This window comes from Lithobates pipiens, unplaced genomic scaffold, assembly GCF_037356315.1.
Source record: "Lithobates pipiens isolate NorthernLeopardFrog02 unplaced genomic scaffold, aLitPip1_a1.2 Scaffold_23, whole genome shotgun sequence".
Lineage (NCBI taxonomy): Eukaryota > Metazoa > Chordata > Amphibia > Anura > Ranidae > Lithobates > Lithobates pipiens.
The window spans coordinates 17985642-18003980 of NW_027507785.1; the positions used below are offsets into that span (position 1 = coordinate 17985642).

At 49.4% G+C, this 18339-nt stretch overlaps 1 protein-coding gene and 1 pseudogene across 1 annotated transcript in view; one reads left to right on the forward strand and one right to left on the reverse strand.

Annotated features, from left to right (window-relative positions):
- Window positions 1-10447, forward strand: part of LOC143926768 (large ribosomal subunit protein uL1-like) — a 41574-nt pseudogene extending 31127 nt beyond the window's left edge.
- CHRDL2 (chordin like 2) overlaps window positions 1-11406 on the reverse strand; it is a 153469-nt gene extending 142063 nt beyond the window's left edge. Inside the window, exon 1 of the mRNA XM_077451225.1 lies at window positions 11222-11406. Within this exon, the coding sequence (XP_077307351.1) occupies window positions 11222-11312 (91 nt within the window). The 5' untranslated portion in view covers window positions 11313-11406. The remainder of the gene's footprint in view (window positions 1-11221) is intronic.
- Window positions 11407-18339: the final 6933 nt, after the last annotated feature.

An 18339-nucleotide genomic window follows, 5' to 3' on the forward strand; every position in this document is an offset into this window, starting at 1 on the left:
TAATCACCCGATCCCTACACCACCATCACATCCCCATCTGTAATCACCCGATCCCTACACCACCATCACATCCCCATCTGTAATCACCCGATCCCTACACTACCATCACATCCCCATCTGTAATCGCACGATCCCTACACCACCATCACATCCCCATCTGTAATCACCGATCCCTACACTACCATCACATCCCCCATCTGTAATCACCCGATCCCTACACCACCATCACATCCCCATCTGTAATCACCCGATCCCTACACCACCATCACATCCCCCATCTGTAATCACCGATCCCTACACCACCATCACATCCCCATCTGTAATCACCCCATCCCTACACCACCATCACATCCCCATCTGTAATCACCCGATCCCTACACTTCCATCACATCCCCATCTGTAATCACCCGATCCCTACACTACCATCACATCCCCCATCTGTAATCACCCGATCCCTACACCACCATCACATCCCCATCTGTAATCACCCCATCCCTACACTACCATCACATCCCCATCTGTAATCACCCGATCCCTACACCACCATCACATCCCCATCTGTAATCACCCGATCCCTACACCACCATCACATCCCCATCTGTAATCACCCGATCCCTACACCACCATCACATCCCCATCTGTAATCACCCGATCCCTACACTACCATCACATCCCCATCTGTAATCACCCAATCCCTACACTACCATCACATCCCCATCTGTAATCACCCGATCCCTACACCACCATCACATCCCCATCTGTAATCACCCGATCCCTACACCACCATCACATCCCCATCTGTAATCACCCGATCCCTACACTACCATCACATCCCCATCTGTAATCGCACGATCCCTACACCACCATCACATCCCCATCTGTAATCACCGATCCCTACACTACCATCACATCCCCCATCTGTAATCACCCGATCCCTACACCACCATCACATCCCCATCTGTAATCACCCGATCCCTACACCACCATCACATCCCCCATCTGTAATCACCGATCCCTACACCACCATCACATCCCCATCTGTAATCACCCCATCCCTACACCACCATCACATCCCCATCTGTAATCACCCGATCCCTACACTTCCATCACATCCCCATCTGTAATCACCCGATCCCTACACTACCATCACATCCCCCATCTGTAATCACCCGATCCCTACACCACCATCACATCCCCATCTGTAATCACCCGATCCCTACACCACCATCACATCCCCATCTGTAATCACCCAATCCCTACACTACCATCACATCCCCATCTGTAATCACCCGATCCCTACACCACCATCACATCCCCATCTGTAATCACCCGATCCCTACACCACCATCACATCCCCATCTGTAATCACCCGATCCCTACACTACCATCACATCCCCATCTGTAATCGCACGATCCCTACACCACCATCACATCCCCATCTGTAATCACCGATCCCTACACTACCATCACATCCCCCATCTGTAATCACCCGATCCCTACACCACCATCACATCCCCATCTGTAATCACCCGATCCCTACACCACCATCACATCCCCATCTGTAATCACCCGATCCCTACACTACCATCACATCCCCATCTGTAATCGCACGATCCCTACACCACCATCACATCCCCATCTGTAATCACCTCATCCCTACACCACCATCACATCCCCATCTGTAATCACCCGATCCCTACACCACCATCACATCCCCATCTGTAATCACCCAATCCCTACACTTCCATCACATCCCCCATCTGTAATCACCGATCCCTACACTACCATCACATCCCCCATCTGTAATCACCCGATCCCTACACTACCATCACATCCCCATCTGTAATCACCCGATCCCTACACCACCATCACATCCCCATCTGTAATCACCCGATCCCTACACCACCATCACATCCCCCATCTGTAATCACCCGATCCCTACACCACCATCACATCCCCATCTGTAATCACCCGATCCCTACACCACCATCACATCCCCCATCTGTAATCACCCGATCCCTACACCACCATCACATCCCCATCTGTAATCACCTGATCCCTACACTACCATCACATCCCCCATCTGTAATCACCGATCCCTACACTACCATCACATCCCCCATCTGTAATCACCCGATCCCTACATCACCATCACATCCCCATCTGTAATCACCGATCCCTACACCACCATCACATCCCTCATCTGTAATCACCCGATCCCTACACCACCATCACATCCCCATCTGTAATCACCCGATCCCTACACTACCATCACATCCCCATCTGTAATCGCACGACCCCTACACTGCCATCCCATCCCCATCTGTAATCACCCGATCCCTACACTACCATCACATCCCCATCTGTAATCACCCGATCCCTACTCTTCCATCACATCCCCATCTGTAATCACCCGATCCCTACTCTTCCATCACATCCCCATCTGTAATCACCCGATCCCTACACCTCCATCACATCCCCATCTGTAATCACCCGATCCCTACACCACCATCACATCCCCATCTGTAATCACCCCATCCCTACACCACCATCACATCCCCATCTGTAATCACCCGATCCCTACACCACCATCCCATCCCCCATCTGTAATCACCCGATCCCTACACCACCATCCCATCCCCCATCTGTAATCACCCGATCCCTACACCACCATCCCATCCCCCATCTGTAATCACCCCATCCCTACACTACCATCACATCCCCATCTGTAATCACCCGATCCCTACACTACCATCACATCCCCATCTGTAATCACCCGATCCCTACACTACCATCACATCCCCATCTGTAATCACCCGATCCCTACACCTCCATCACATCCCCATCTGTAATCACCCGATCCCTACACTACCATCACATCCCCATCTGTAATCACCGATCCCTACACTACCATCACATCCCCATCTGTAATCACCCGATCCCTACACTACCATCACATCCCCATCTGTAATCACCCGATCCCTACACCTCCATCACATCCCCATCTGTAATCACCCGATCCCTACACCACCATCACATCCCCATCTGTAATCACCCGATCCCTACACCACCATCCCATCCCCCATCTGTAATCACCCGATCCCTACACTACCATCCCATCCCCCATCTGTAATCACCCGATCCCTACACCACCATCACATCCCCATCTGTAATCACCCAATCCCTACACTACCATCACATCCCCATCTGTAATCACCCAATCCCTACACTACCATCACATCCCCATCTGTAATCACCCGATCCCTACACTACCATCACATCCCCATCTGTAATCACCCAATCCCTACACTACCATCACATCCCCATCTGTAATCACCCGATCCCTACACCACCATCACATCCCCATCTGTAATCACCCGATCCCTACACTTCCATCACATCCCCATCTGTAATCACCCGATCCCTACACTACCATCACATCCCCATCTGTAATCGCACGATCCCTACACCACCATCACATCCCCATCTGTAATCACCCGATCCCTACACTACCATCACATCCCCATCTGTAATCACCCGATCCCTACACCACCATCACATCCCCATCTGTAATCACCCGATCCCTACACTTCCATCACATCCCCATCTGTAATCACCCGATCCCTACACCACCATCACATCCCCATCTGTAATCACCCGATCCCTACACCACCATCACATCCCCATCTGTAATCACCCGATCCCTACACTACCATCACATCCCCATCTGTAATCGCACGATCCCTACACCACCATCACATCCCCATCTGTAATCACCGATCCCTACACTACCATCACATCCCCCATCTGTAATCACCCGATCCCTACACCACCATCACATCCCCATCTGTAATCACCTCATCCCTACACCACCATCACATCCCCATCTGTAATCACCCGATCCCTACACCACCATCACATCCCCATCTGTAATCACCCAATCCCTACACTTCCATCACATCCCCCATCTGTAATCACCGATCCCTACACTACCATCACATCCCCCATCTGTAATCACCCGATCCCTACATCACCATCACATCCCCATCTGTAATCACCCGATCCCTACACCTCCATCACATCCCCATCTGTAATCACCCGATCCCTACACCACCATCACATCCCCATCTGTAATCACCCGATCCCTACACCACCATCACATCCCCATCTGTAATCACCCGATCCCTACACCACCATCACATCCCCCATCTGTAATCACCCGATCCCTACACCACCATCACATCCCCCATCTGTAATCACCGATCCCTACACTACCATCACATCCCCATCTGTAATCACCCGATCCCTACTCTTCCATCACATCCCCATCTGTAATCACCCGATCCCTACTCTTCCATCACATCCCCATCTGTAATCACCCGATCCCTACACCTCCATCACATCCCCATCTGTAATCACCCGATCCCTACACCACCATCACATCCCCATCTGTAATCACCCCATCCCTACACTTCCATCACATCCCCATCTGTAATCACCCCATCCCTACACCTCCATCACATCCCCATCTGTAATCACCCGATCCCTACACCACCATCCCATCCCCCATCTGTAATCACCCGATCCCTACACCACCATCCCATCCCCCATCTGTAATCACCCGATCCCTACACCACCATCCCATCCCCCATCTGTAATCACCCCATCCCTACACTACCATCACATCCCCATCTGTAATCACCCGATCCCTACACTACCATCACATCCCCATCTGTAATCACCCGATCCCTACACTACCATCACATCCCCATCTGTAATCACCCGATCCCTACACCTCCATCACATCCCCATCTGTAATCACCCGATCCCTACACTACCATCACATCCCCATCTGTAATCACCCGATCCCTACACCACCATCACATCCCCATCTGTAATCACCCGATCCCTACACCACCATCACATCCCCATCTGTAATCACCCGATCCCTACACTTCCATCACATCCCCATCTGTAATCACCCAATCCCTACACTACCATCACATCCCCATCTGTAATCACCCGATCCCTACACCACCATCACATCCCCATCTGTAATCACCCGATCCCTACACCACCATCACATCCCCATCTGTAATCGCACGATCCCTACACCACCATCACATCCCCATCTGTAATCACCGATCCCTACACTACCATCACATCCCCCATCTGTAATCACCCGATCCCTACACCACCATCACATCCCCATCTGTAATCACCTCATCCCTACACCACCATCACATCCCCATCTGTAATCACCCGATCCCTACACTACCATCACATCCCCCATCTGTAATCACCCGATCCCTACACTACCATCACATCCCCATCTGTAATCACCCGATCCCTACACTTCCATCACATCCCCCATCTGTAATCACCCGATCCCTACACCACCATCACATCCCCATCTGTAATCACCCGATCCCTACACTTCCATCACATCCCCATCTGTAATCACCCGATCCCTACACCTCCATCACATCCCCATCTGTAATCACCCGATCCCTACACTTCCATCACATCCCCATCTGTAATCACCCGATCCCTACACCTCCATCACATCCCCATCTGTAATCACCCGATCCCTACACCACCATCACATCCCCATCTGTAATCACCCAATCCCTACACTTCCATCACATCCCCCATCTGTAATCACCGATCCCTACACCACCATCACATCCCCATCTGTAATCACCCGATCCCTACACCACCATCACATCCCCATCTGTAATCACCCAATCCCTACACTTCCATCACATCCCCCATCTGTAATCACCGATCCCTACACTACCATCACATCCCCATCTGTAATCACCCGATCCCTACACCACCATCACATCCCCATCTGTAATCACCCGATCCCTACACTACCATCACATCCCCATCTGTAATCACCCGATCCCTACACCTCCATCACATCCCCATCTGTAATCACCCGATCCCTACACCACCATCACATCCCCATCTGTAATCACCCGATCCCTACACCACCATCACATCCCCATCTGTAATCACCGATCCCTACACTACCATCACATCCCCATCTGTAATCACCCGATCCCTACACTACCATCACATCCCCCATCTGTAATCACCCGATCCCTACACCACCATCACATCCCCATCTGTAATCACCCGATCCCTACACTACCATCACATCCCCATCTGTAATCACCCGATCCCTACACCACCATCACATCCCCCATCTGTAATCACCCGATCCCTACACCACCATCACATCCCCCATCTGTAATCACCCGATCCCTACACCACCATCACATCCCCATCTGTAATCACCCGATCCCTACACCACCATCACATCCCCATCTGTAATCACCCGATCCCTACACTACCATCACATCCCCATCTGTAATCACCCGATCCCTACACCTCCATCACATCCCCATCTGTAATCACCCGATCCCTACACCACCATCACATCCCCATCTGTAATCACCCGATCCCTACACCACCATCACATCCCCATCTGTAATCACCGATCCCTACACTACCATCACATCCCCATCTGTAATCACCCGATCCCTACACCTCCATCACATCCCTGATCTGTCATTATGGTGCTGTTGTCAGTGTCTTACCCTGGAATCAGCTCTCTGTACTTTTCTCACCAGATCCATTCCCCGCTATCAGATCTCATCTCTTCCCCGATATCATCACATCCCTGAGAGTTCATCTTCCGATCCCTACACTGATAACAGATCCCATCTCCCTTATCAAATCCCTAATCACACCATTGTGTCATCATCAGATCCCAGTCCTGATCCCTCATCATACCCCCCCCCATGTGTAATTATTGGATCCCTGACCTCTTATCACATCTCATCTCCCGATCCCCATTCTATATAATCGCATCTCATCTCCCGATCTCCATTCTATATAATCGCATCTCATCTCCCGATCCCCATTCTATATAATCGCATCTCATCTCCCGATCCCAATTCTATATAATCGCATCTCATCTCCCGATCCCCATTCTATATAATCGCATCTCATCTCCCGATCCCCATTCTATATAATCGCATCTCATCTCCCGATCCCCATTCTATATAATCGCATCTCATCTCCCGATCCCAATTCTATATAATCGCATCTCATCTCCCGATCCCCATTCTATATAATCGCATCTCATCTCCCGATCCCCATTCTATATAATCACATCTCATCTCCCGATCCCCATTCTATATAATCGCATCTCATCTCCCGATCCCAATTCTATATAATCGCATCTCATCTCCCGATCTCCATTCTATATAATCGCATCTCATCTCCCGATCCCCATTCTATATAATCGCATCTCATCTCCCGATCCCAATTCTATATAATCGCATCTCATCTCCCGATCCCCATTCTATATAATCGCATCTCATCTCCCGATCCCCATTCTATATAATCACATCTCATCTCCCGATCCCAATTCTATATAATCGCATCTCATCTCCCGATCCCAATTCTGTATAAATCACATCTCATCTCCCGATCCCAATTCTATATAATCGCATCTCATCTCCCGATCCCCATTCTATATAATCGCATCTCATCTCCCGATCCCAATTCTATATAATCGCATCTCATCTCCCGATCCCCATTCTATATAATCGCATCTCATCTCCCGATCCCAATTCTATATAATCGCATCTCATCTCCCGATCTCCATTCTATATAATCGCATCTCATCTCCCGATCCCCATTCTATATAATCGCATCTCATCTCCCGATCCCAATTCTATATAATCGCATCTCATCTCCCGATCCCCATTCTATATAATCGCATCTCATCTCCCGATCCCCATTCTATATAATCGCATCTCATCTCCCGATCCCAATTCTATATAATCGCATCTCATCTCCCGATCCCCATTCTATATAATCGCATCTCATCTCCCGATCCCCATTCTATATAATCAGATCTCATCTCCCGATCCCCATTCTATATAATCAGATCTCATCTCCCGATCCCCATTCTATATAATCGCATCTCATCTCCCGATCCCCATTCTATATAATCGCATCTCATCTCCCGATCCCCATTCTATATAATCAGATCTCATCTCCCGATCCCCATTCTATATAATCGCATCTCATCTCCCGATCCCCATTCTATATAATCGCATCTCATCTCCCGATCCCCATTCTATATAATCAGATCTCATCTCCCGATCCCAATTCTATATAATCAGATCTCATCTCCCGATCCCCATTCTATATAATCACATCTCATCTCCCGATCCCCATTCTATATAATCGCATCTCATCTCCCGATCCCCATTCTATATAATCAGATCTCATCTCCCGATCCCCATTCTATATAATCGCATCTCATCTCCCGATCCCCATTCTATATAATCAGATCTCATCTCCCGATCCCAATTCTATATAATCAGATCTCATCTCCCGATCCCCATTCTATATAATCACATCTCATCTCCCGATCCCCATTCTATATAATCAGATCTCATCTCCCGATCCCAATTCTATATAATCGCATCTCATCTCCCGATCTCCATTCTATATAATCGCATCTCATCTCCCGATCCCCATTCTATATAATCGCATCTCATCTCCCGATCCCAATTCTATATAATCGCATCTCATCTCCCGATCCCCATTCTATATAATCGCATCTCATCTCCCGATCCCAATTCTATATAATCACATCTCATCTCCCGATCCCAATTCTGTATAAATCACATCTCATCTCCCGATCCCAATTCTATATAATCGCATCTCATCTCCCGATCCCCATTCTATATAATCGCATCTCATCTCCCGATCCCAATTCTATATAATCGCATCTCATCTCCCGATCTCCATTCTATATAATCGCATCTCATCTCCCGATCCCAATTCTATATAATCGCATCTCATCTCCCGATCCCCATTCTATATAATCGCATCTCATCTCCCGATCCCCATTCTATATAATCGCATCTCATCTCCCGATCCCAATTCTATATAATCGCATCTCATCTCCCGATCCCCATTCTATATAATCGCATCTCATCTCCCGATCCCAATTCTATATAATCAGATCTCATCTCCCGATCCCCATTCTATATAATCAGATCTCATCTCCCGATCCCCATTCTATATAATCGCATCTCATCTCCCGATCCCCATTCTATATAATTGCATCTCATCTCCCGATCCCCATTCTATATAATCAGATCTCATCTCCCGATCCCCATTCTATATAATCGCATCTCATCTCCCGATCCCCATTCTATATAATCAGATCTCATCTCCCGATCCCCATTCTATATAATCAGATCTCATCTCCCGATCCCAATTCTATATAATCAGATCTCATCTCCCGATCCCCATTCTATATAATCGCATCTCATCTCCCGATCCCCATTCTATATAATTGCATCTCATCTCCCGATCCCCATTCTATATAATCAGATCTCATCTCCCGATCCCCATTCTATATAATTGCATCTCATCTCCCGATCCCCATTCTATATAATCAGATCTCATCTCCCGATCCCCATTCTATATAATCGCATCTCATCTCCCGATCCCCATTCTATATAATCAGATCTCATCTCCCGATCCCCATTCTATATAATCACATCTCATCTCCCGATCCCCATTCTATATAATCGCATCTCATCTCCCGATCCCCATTCTATATAATCAGATCTCATCTCCCGATCCCCATTCTATATAATCAGATCTCATCTCCCGATCCCAATTCTATATAATCAGATCTCATCTCCCGATCCCCATTCTATATAATCACATCTCATCTCCCGATCCCCATTCTATATAATCAGATCCCTCTGTGCTCCTCACATTCCATCATCAGATCCCAAAGTCATGATCTCCATTTTATCAGATCTTATTATCAGATCCCTGTCCTATTATTATATTTTATTATTAGATCCCATCATCAGATCCCTACACTTATCAGATCCCTACACTCATCAGATCCCTACACTTATCAGATCCCTACACTCATCAGATCCCTACACTCATCAGATCCCTACACTCATCAGATCCCTACACTTATCAGATCCCTACACTCATCAGATCCCTACACTTATCAGATCCCTACACTTATCAGATCCCTACACTCATCAGATCCCTACACTCATCAGATCCCTACACTCATCAGATCCCTACACTCATCAGATCCCTACACTCATCAGATCCCTACACTTATCAGATCCCTACACTTATCAGATCCCTACACTCATCAGATCCCTACACTTATCAGATCCCTACACTATAATCACACCATTGTGTCATTATCACATTCCTCTCTTATTAGATGATTGTTCTATCATCAGATCCTTGTATCCTCATCATCATCCTCATCCTCATCATCCTCATCATCACTTATTATACTCTCTGGAATTGTTGGATTATCACTCTGATCACATCACTGACCTCCAATCACATCTCACAGTCCTGATCCCTCATCACATCCCAGCAATATTATTATATCCCAAACCCGATATCAGATCTCATCTCCCTTATCAGTTCCCTGATCTGTAATTATCAGATCCCCGACCTCTTATCAGATCTCATCTCCCGATCCCCATTCTATATAATCAGATCTCATCTCCCGATCCCCATTCTATATAATCAGATCTCATCTCCCGATCCCCATTCTATATAATCAGATCTCATCTCCCGATCCCCATTCTATATAATCAGATCTCATCTCCCGATCCCCATTCTATATAATCAGATCTCATCTCCCGATCCCCATTCTATATAATCACATCTCATCTCCCGATCCCCATTCTATATAATCAGATCTCATCTCCCGATCCCCATTCTATATAATCAGATCTCATCTCCCGATTCTATATAATCAGATCTCATCTCCCGATTCTATATAATCAGATCTCATCTCCCGATTCTATATAATCAGATCTCATCTCCCGATTCTATATAATCAGATCTCATCTCCCGATCCCCATTCTATATAATCAGATCTCATCTCCCGATTCTATATAATCAGATCTCATCTCCCGATTCTATATAATCAGATCTCATCTCCCAATCTCTATTCTGTATAATAAGATCCCTCCTCGCACTCTCTTCTATGTAATTATCGGATCCCTCCCGTAGTCGGATTCCTGTCTCGTTATCCAATCATCACAGCTCCTCCGCACACATCAGCCCCGATGTCGGTCAGTCGTACGATCAGTCTATGGGTCGGTCGGTCGGTGGTACTCACGCGGTCGGGCTCTGGCTTGTGTGTTGGCGGCGATGCACAGCAGAGAGATCGCACCGATAAGGACTGCCATCTCCCGGATCTCCCCGTACATCCTCCCCGGTACACTGCGAGCGGAGCCCGGACTACCGATCCCCCCCGACCACACACTGCACGAGGGCTCCCCCTACAGGACCGACCCGGCACTGACCGCCTCCGATCACTGAGCGCCGCACTCAGCGAGCCCGACTATAAGAGCTCTGCCTGGGGGAGACAGCGTGACACCAAGACGTCAGGACCGGGGAGAGGGCGACACCTACAGGACCCACCCGGGACTGCACGCCATACACTCAACGCCGACATCCCAAGAACAGACATCCCCCCCATACACTGATAACACCGACATCCCAAAAACACAAATCCCCCCCCCCCCCACACACTGATAACACCGACATCCCAAGAACAGACATCCCCCCCATACACTGATAACACCGACATCCCAAGAACAGACATCCCCCCCCCATACACTGATAACACTGACATCCCAAGAACAGACATCCCCCCCCATACACTGATAACAGTGACATCCCAAGAACAGACATCCCCCCCATACACTGATAACACCGACATCCCAAAAACACAAATCCCCCCCCCCCCCCACACACTGATAACACCGACATCCCAAGAACAGACATCCCCCCCCATACACTGATAACAGTGACATCCCAAGAACAGACATCCCCCCCCATACACTGATAACAGTGACATCCCAAGAACAGACATCCCCCCCCATACACTGATAACAGTGACATCCCAAGAACAGACATCCCCCCATACACTGATAACACCGACATCCCAAGAACAGACATCCCCCCCATACACTGATAACACCGACATCCCAAGAACAGACATCCCCCCCCCCATACACTGATAACACTGACATCCCAAGAACAGACATCCCCCCCCATACACTGATAACAGTGACATCCCAAGAACAGACATCCCCCCCCATACACTGATAACAGTGACATCCCAAGAACAGACATCCCCCCCATACACTGATAACACCGACATCCCAAGAACAGACATCCCCCCCCCATACACTGATAACACTGACATCCCAAGAACAGACATCCCCCCCCATACACTGATAACACTGACATCCCAAGAACAGACATCCCCCCCATACACTGATAACACTGACATCCCAAGAACAGACATCCCCCCCATACACTGATAACACCGACATCCCAAGAACAGACATCCCCCCCCCCATACACTGATAACACTGACATCCCAAGAACAGACATCCCCCCCCCATACACTGATAACAGTGACATCCCAAGAACAGACATCCCCCCCCCATACACTGATAACAGTGACATCCCAAGAACAGACATCCCCCCCATACACTGATAACACCGACATCCCAAGAACAGACATCCCCCCCCCCATACACTGATAACACTGACATCCCAAGAACAGACATCCCCCCCCATACACTGATAACACTGACATCCCAAGAACAGACATCCCCCCCCCCCATACACTGATAACACCGACATCCCAAGAACAGACATCCCCCCATACACTGATAACAGTGACATCCCAAGAACAGACATCCCCCCATACACTGATAACACTGACATCCCAAGAACAGACATCCCCCCCATACACTGATAACAGTGACATCCCAAGAACAGACATCCCCCCCCATACACTGATAACACTGACATCCCAAGAACAGACATCCCCCCCATACACTGATAACACTGACATCCCAAGAACAGACATCCCCCCATACACTGATAACAGTGACATCCCAAGAACAGACATCCCCCCATACACTGATAACACTGACATCCCAAGAACAGACATCCCCCCCATACACTGATAACACTGACATCCCAAGAACAGACATCCCCCCCATACACTGATAACAGTGACATCCCAAGAACAGACATCCCCCCCCCATACACTGATAACACCGACATCCCAAGAACAGACATCCCCCCCCCCATACACTGATAACACTGACATCCCAAGAACAGACATCCCCCCCCATACACTGATAACAGTGACATCCCAAGAACAGACATCCCCCCCCATACACTGATAACAGTGACATCCCAAGAACAGACATCCCCCCCATACACTGATAACACCGACATCCCAAGAACAGACATCCCCCCCCCCATACACTGATAACACTGACATCCCAAGAACAGACATCCCCCCCCATACACTGATAACACTGACATCCCAAGAACAGACATCCCCCCCCATACACTGATAACAGTGACATCCCAAGAACAGACATCCCCCCCCATACACTGATAACACTGACATCCCAAGAACAGACATCCCCCCCCATACACTGATAACAGTGACATCCCAAGAACAGACATCCCCCCCCATACACTGATAACACCGACATCCCAAGAACAGACATCCCCCCCCCCCCATACACTGATAACACTGACATCCCAAGAATAGACATCCCCCCCATACACTGATAACAGTGACATCCCAAGAACAGACATCCCCCCCCATACACTGATAACAGTGACATCCCAAGAACAGACATCCCCCCCCATACACTGATAACAGTGACATCCCAAGAACAGACATCCCCCCCCCCCATACACTGATAACACTGACATCCCAAGAATAGACATCCCCCCCATACACTGATAACACTGACATCCCAAGAACAGACATCCCCCCCCCATACACTGATAACAGTGACATCCCAAGAACAGACATCCCCCCCATACACTGATAACAGTGACATCCCAAGAACAGACATCCCCCCATACACTGATAACACTGACATCCCAAGAACAGACATCCCCCCCATACACTGATAACACCGACATCCCAAGAACAGACATCCCCCCCCCCATACACTGATAACACTGACATCCCAAGAACAGACATCCCCCCCCATACACTGATAACAGTGACATCCCAAGAACAGACATCCCCCCCCATACACTGATAACAGTGACATCCCAAGAACAGACATCCCCCCCATACACTGATAACACCGACATCCCAAGAACAGACATCCCCCCCCCCATACACTGATAACACTGACATCCCAAGAACAGACATCCCCCCCCATACACTGATAACAGTGACATCCCAAGAACAGACATCCCCCCCCATACACTGATAACACTGACATCCCAAGAACAGACATCCCCCCCCATACACTGATAACAGTGACATCCCAAGAACAGACATCCCCCCCCATACACTGATAACACCGACATCCCAAGAACAGACATCCCCCCCCCCCCATACACTGATAACACTGACATCCCAAGAATAGACATCCCCCCCATACACTGATAACAGTGACATCCCAAGAACAGACATCCCCCCCATACACTGATAACAGTGACATCCCAAGAACAGACATCCCCCCCATACACTGATAACAGTGACATCCCAAGAACAGACATCCCCCCCCCCATACACTGATAACACTGACATCCCAAGAACAGACATCCCCCCCCATATACTGATAACAGTGACATCCCAAGAACAGACATCCCCCCCCATACACTGATAACACCGACATCCCAAGAACAGACATCCCCCCCCCCCCATACACTGATAACACTGACATCCCAAGAACAGACATCCCCCCCCATACACTGATAACAGTGACATCCCAAGAACAGACATCCCCCCCCATACACTGATAACAGTGACATCCCAAGAACAGACATCCCCCCATACACTGATAACACCGACATCCCAAGAACAGACATCCCCCCATACACTGATAACACCGACATCCCAAGAACAGACATCCCCCCCCCATACACTGATAACACCGACATCCCAAGAACAGACATCCCCCCATACACTGATAACACCGACATCCCAAGAACAGACATCCCCCCATACACTGATAACACCGACATCCCAAGAATAGACACCCCCCCCCCCCATGCACTGATAACACCGACATCCCAAGAACAGACACCCCCCCCCCCATACACTGATAACACCGACATCCAAAGAACACACATCCCCCCCCCATACACTGATAACACAGACATCCCAAGAACAGACATCCCCCCCCATACACTGATAACACCGACATCCAAAGAACACACATCCCCCCCCATGCACTGATAACACCGACATCCCAAGAACAGACATCCCCCCCCCACACACTGATAACACCGACATCCCAAGAACAGACACCCCCCCCCCCCCATGCACTGATAACACCGACATCCCAAGAACAGACATCCCCCCACCCCCATACACTGATAACACAGACATCCCAAGAACAGACACCCCCCCCCCCACACACTGATAACACCGACATCCCAAGAACAGACATCCCCCCCCATACACTGATAACACCGACATCCCAAGAACAGACATCCCCCCCCATACACTGATAACACCGACATCCCAAGAACAGACATCCCCCCCCATACACTGATAACAGTGACATCCCAAGAACAGACATCCCCCCCCATACACTGATAACAGTGACATCCCAAGAACAGACATCCCCCCCATACACTGATAACACCGACATCCCAAGAACAGACATCCCCCCCCCCATACACTGATAACACTGACATCCCAAGAACAGACATCCCCCCCCATACACTGATAACAGTGACATCCCAAGAACAGACATCCCCCCCCATACACTGATAACACTGACATCCCAAGAACAGACATCCCCCCCCATACACTGATAACAGTGACATCCCAAGAACAGACATCCCCCCCCCATACACTGATAACACCGACATCCCAAGAACAGACATCCCCCCCCCCCATACACTGATAACACTGACATCCCAAGAATAGACATCCCCCCCATACACTGATAACAGTGACATCCCAAGAACAGACATCCCCCCCATACACTGATAACAGTGACATCCCAAGAACAGACATCCCCCCCATACACTGATAACAGTGACATCCCAAGAACAGACATCCCCCCCCCCATACACTGATAACACTGACATCCCAAGAACAGACATCCCCCCCCATATACTGATAACAGTGACATCCCAAGAACAGACATCCCCCCATACACTGATAACACCGACATCCCAAGAACAGACATCCCCCCCCCCCCATACACTGATAACACTGACATCCCAAGAACAGACATCCCCCCCCATACACTGATAACAGTGACATCCCAAGAACAGACATCCCCCCCCATACACTGATAACAGTGACATCCCAAGAACAGACATCCCCCCATACACTGATAACACCGACATCCCAAGAACAGACATCCCCCCATACACTGATAACACCGACATCCCAAGAACAGACATCCCCCCCCCATACACTGATAACACCGACATCCCAAGAACAGACATCCCCCCATACACTGATAACACCGACATCCCAAGAACAGACATCCCCCCATACACTGATAACACCGACATCCCAAGAATAGACACCCCCCCCCCCCATGCACTGATAACACCGACATCCCAAGAACAGACACCCCCCCCCCCATACACTGATAACACCGACATCCAAAGAACACACATCCCCCCCCCATACACTGATAACACAGACATCCCAAGAACAGACATCCCCCCCCATACACTGATAACACCGACATCCAAAGAACACACATCCCCCCCCATGCACTGATAACACCGACATCCCAAGAACAGACATCCCCCCCCCACACACTGATAACACCGACATCCCAAGAACAGACACCCCCCCCCCCCATGCACTGATAACACCGACATCCCAAGAACAGACATCCCCCCACCCCCATACACTGATAACACAGACATCCCAAGAACAGACACCCCCCCCCCCCACACACTGATAACACCGACATCCCAAGAACAGACATCCCCCCCCATACACTGATAACACCGACATCCCAAGAACAGACATCCCCCCCCATACACTGATAACACCGACATCCCAAGAACAGACATCCCCCCCATACACTGATAACACCGACATCCCAAGAACAGACATCCCCCCCCCATACACTGATAACACCGACATCCCAAGAACAGACATCCCCCCCCATACACTGATAACACCGACATCCCAAGAACACACATCCCCCCCCCATACACTGATAACACCGACATCCCAAGAACAGACATCCCCCCCCATACACTGATAACAGTGACATCCCAAGAACAGACATCCCCCCCCCATACACTGATAACAGTGACATCCCAAGAACAGACATCCCCCCCCATACACTGATAACACCGACATCCCAAGAACAGACATCCCCCCCCATACACTGATAACACCGACATCCCAAGAACAGACATCCCCCCCCATACACTGATAACACCGACATCCCAAGAACAGACATCCCCCCCCATACACTGATAACACCGACATCCCAAGAACAGACATCCCCCCCCCATACACTGATAACACCGACATCCCAAGAACAGACATCCCCCCCCATACACTGATAACACCGACATCCCAAGAACAGACATCCCCCCCCCATACACTGATAACACCGACATCCCAAGAACAGACATCCCCCCCCATACACTGATAACACCGACATCCCAAGAACAGACATCCCCCCCCATACACTGATAACACCGACATCCCAAGAACAGACATCCCCCCCCCATACACTGATAACACCGACATCCCAAGAACAGACATCCCCCCCCATACACTGATAACACCGACATCCCAAGAACAGACATCCCCCCCCATACACTGATAACACCGACATCCCAAGAACAGACATCCCCCCCCCATACACTGATAACACCGACATCCCAAGAACAGACATCCCCCCCCATACACTGATAACACCGACATCCCAAGAACAGACATCCCCCCCCATACACTGATAACACCGACATCCCAAGAACAGACATCCCCCCCCATACACTGATAACAGTGACATCCCAAGAACAGACATCCCCCCCCCATACACTGATAACAGTGACATCCCAAGAACAGACATCCCCCCCCCATACACTGATAACACCGACATCCCAAGAACACACATCCCCCCCCCCATACACTGATAACAGTGACATCCCAAGAACAGACATCCCCCCCCATACACTGATAACACCGACATCCAAAGAACACACATCCCCCCCCCATACACTGATAAC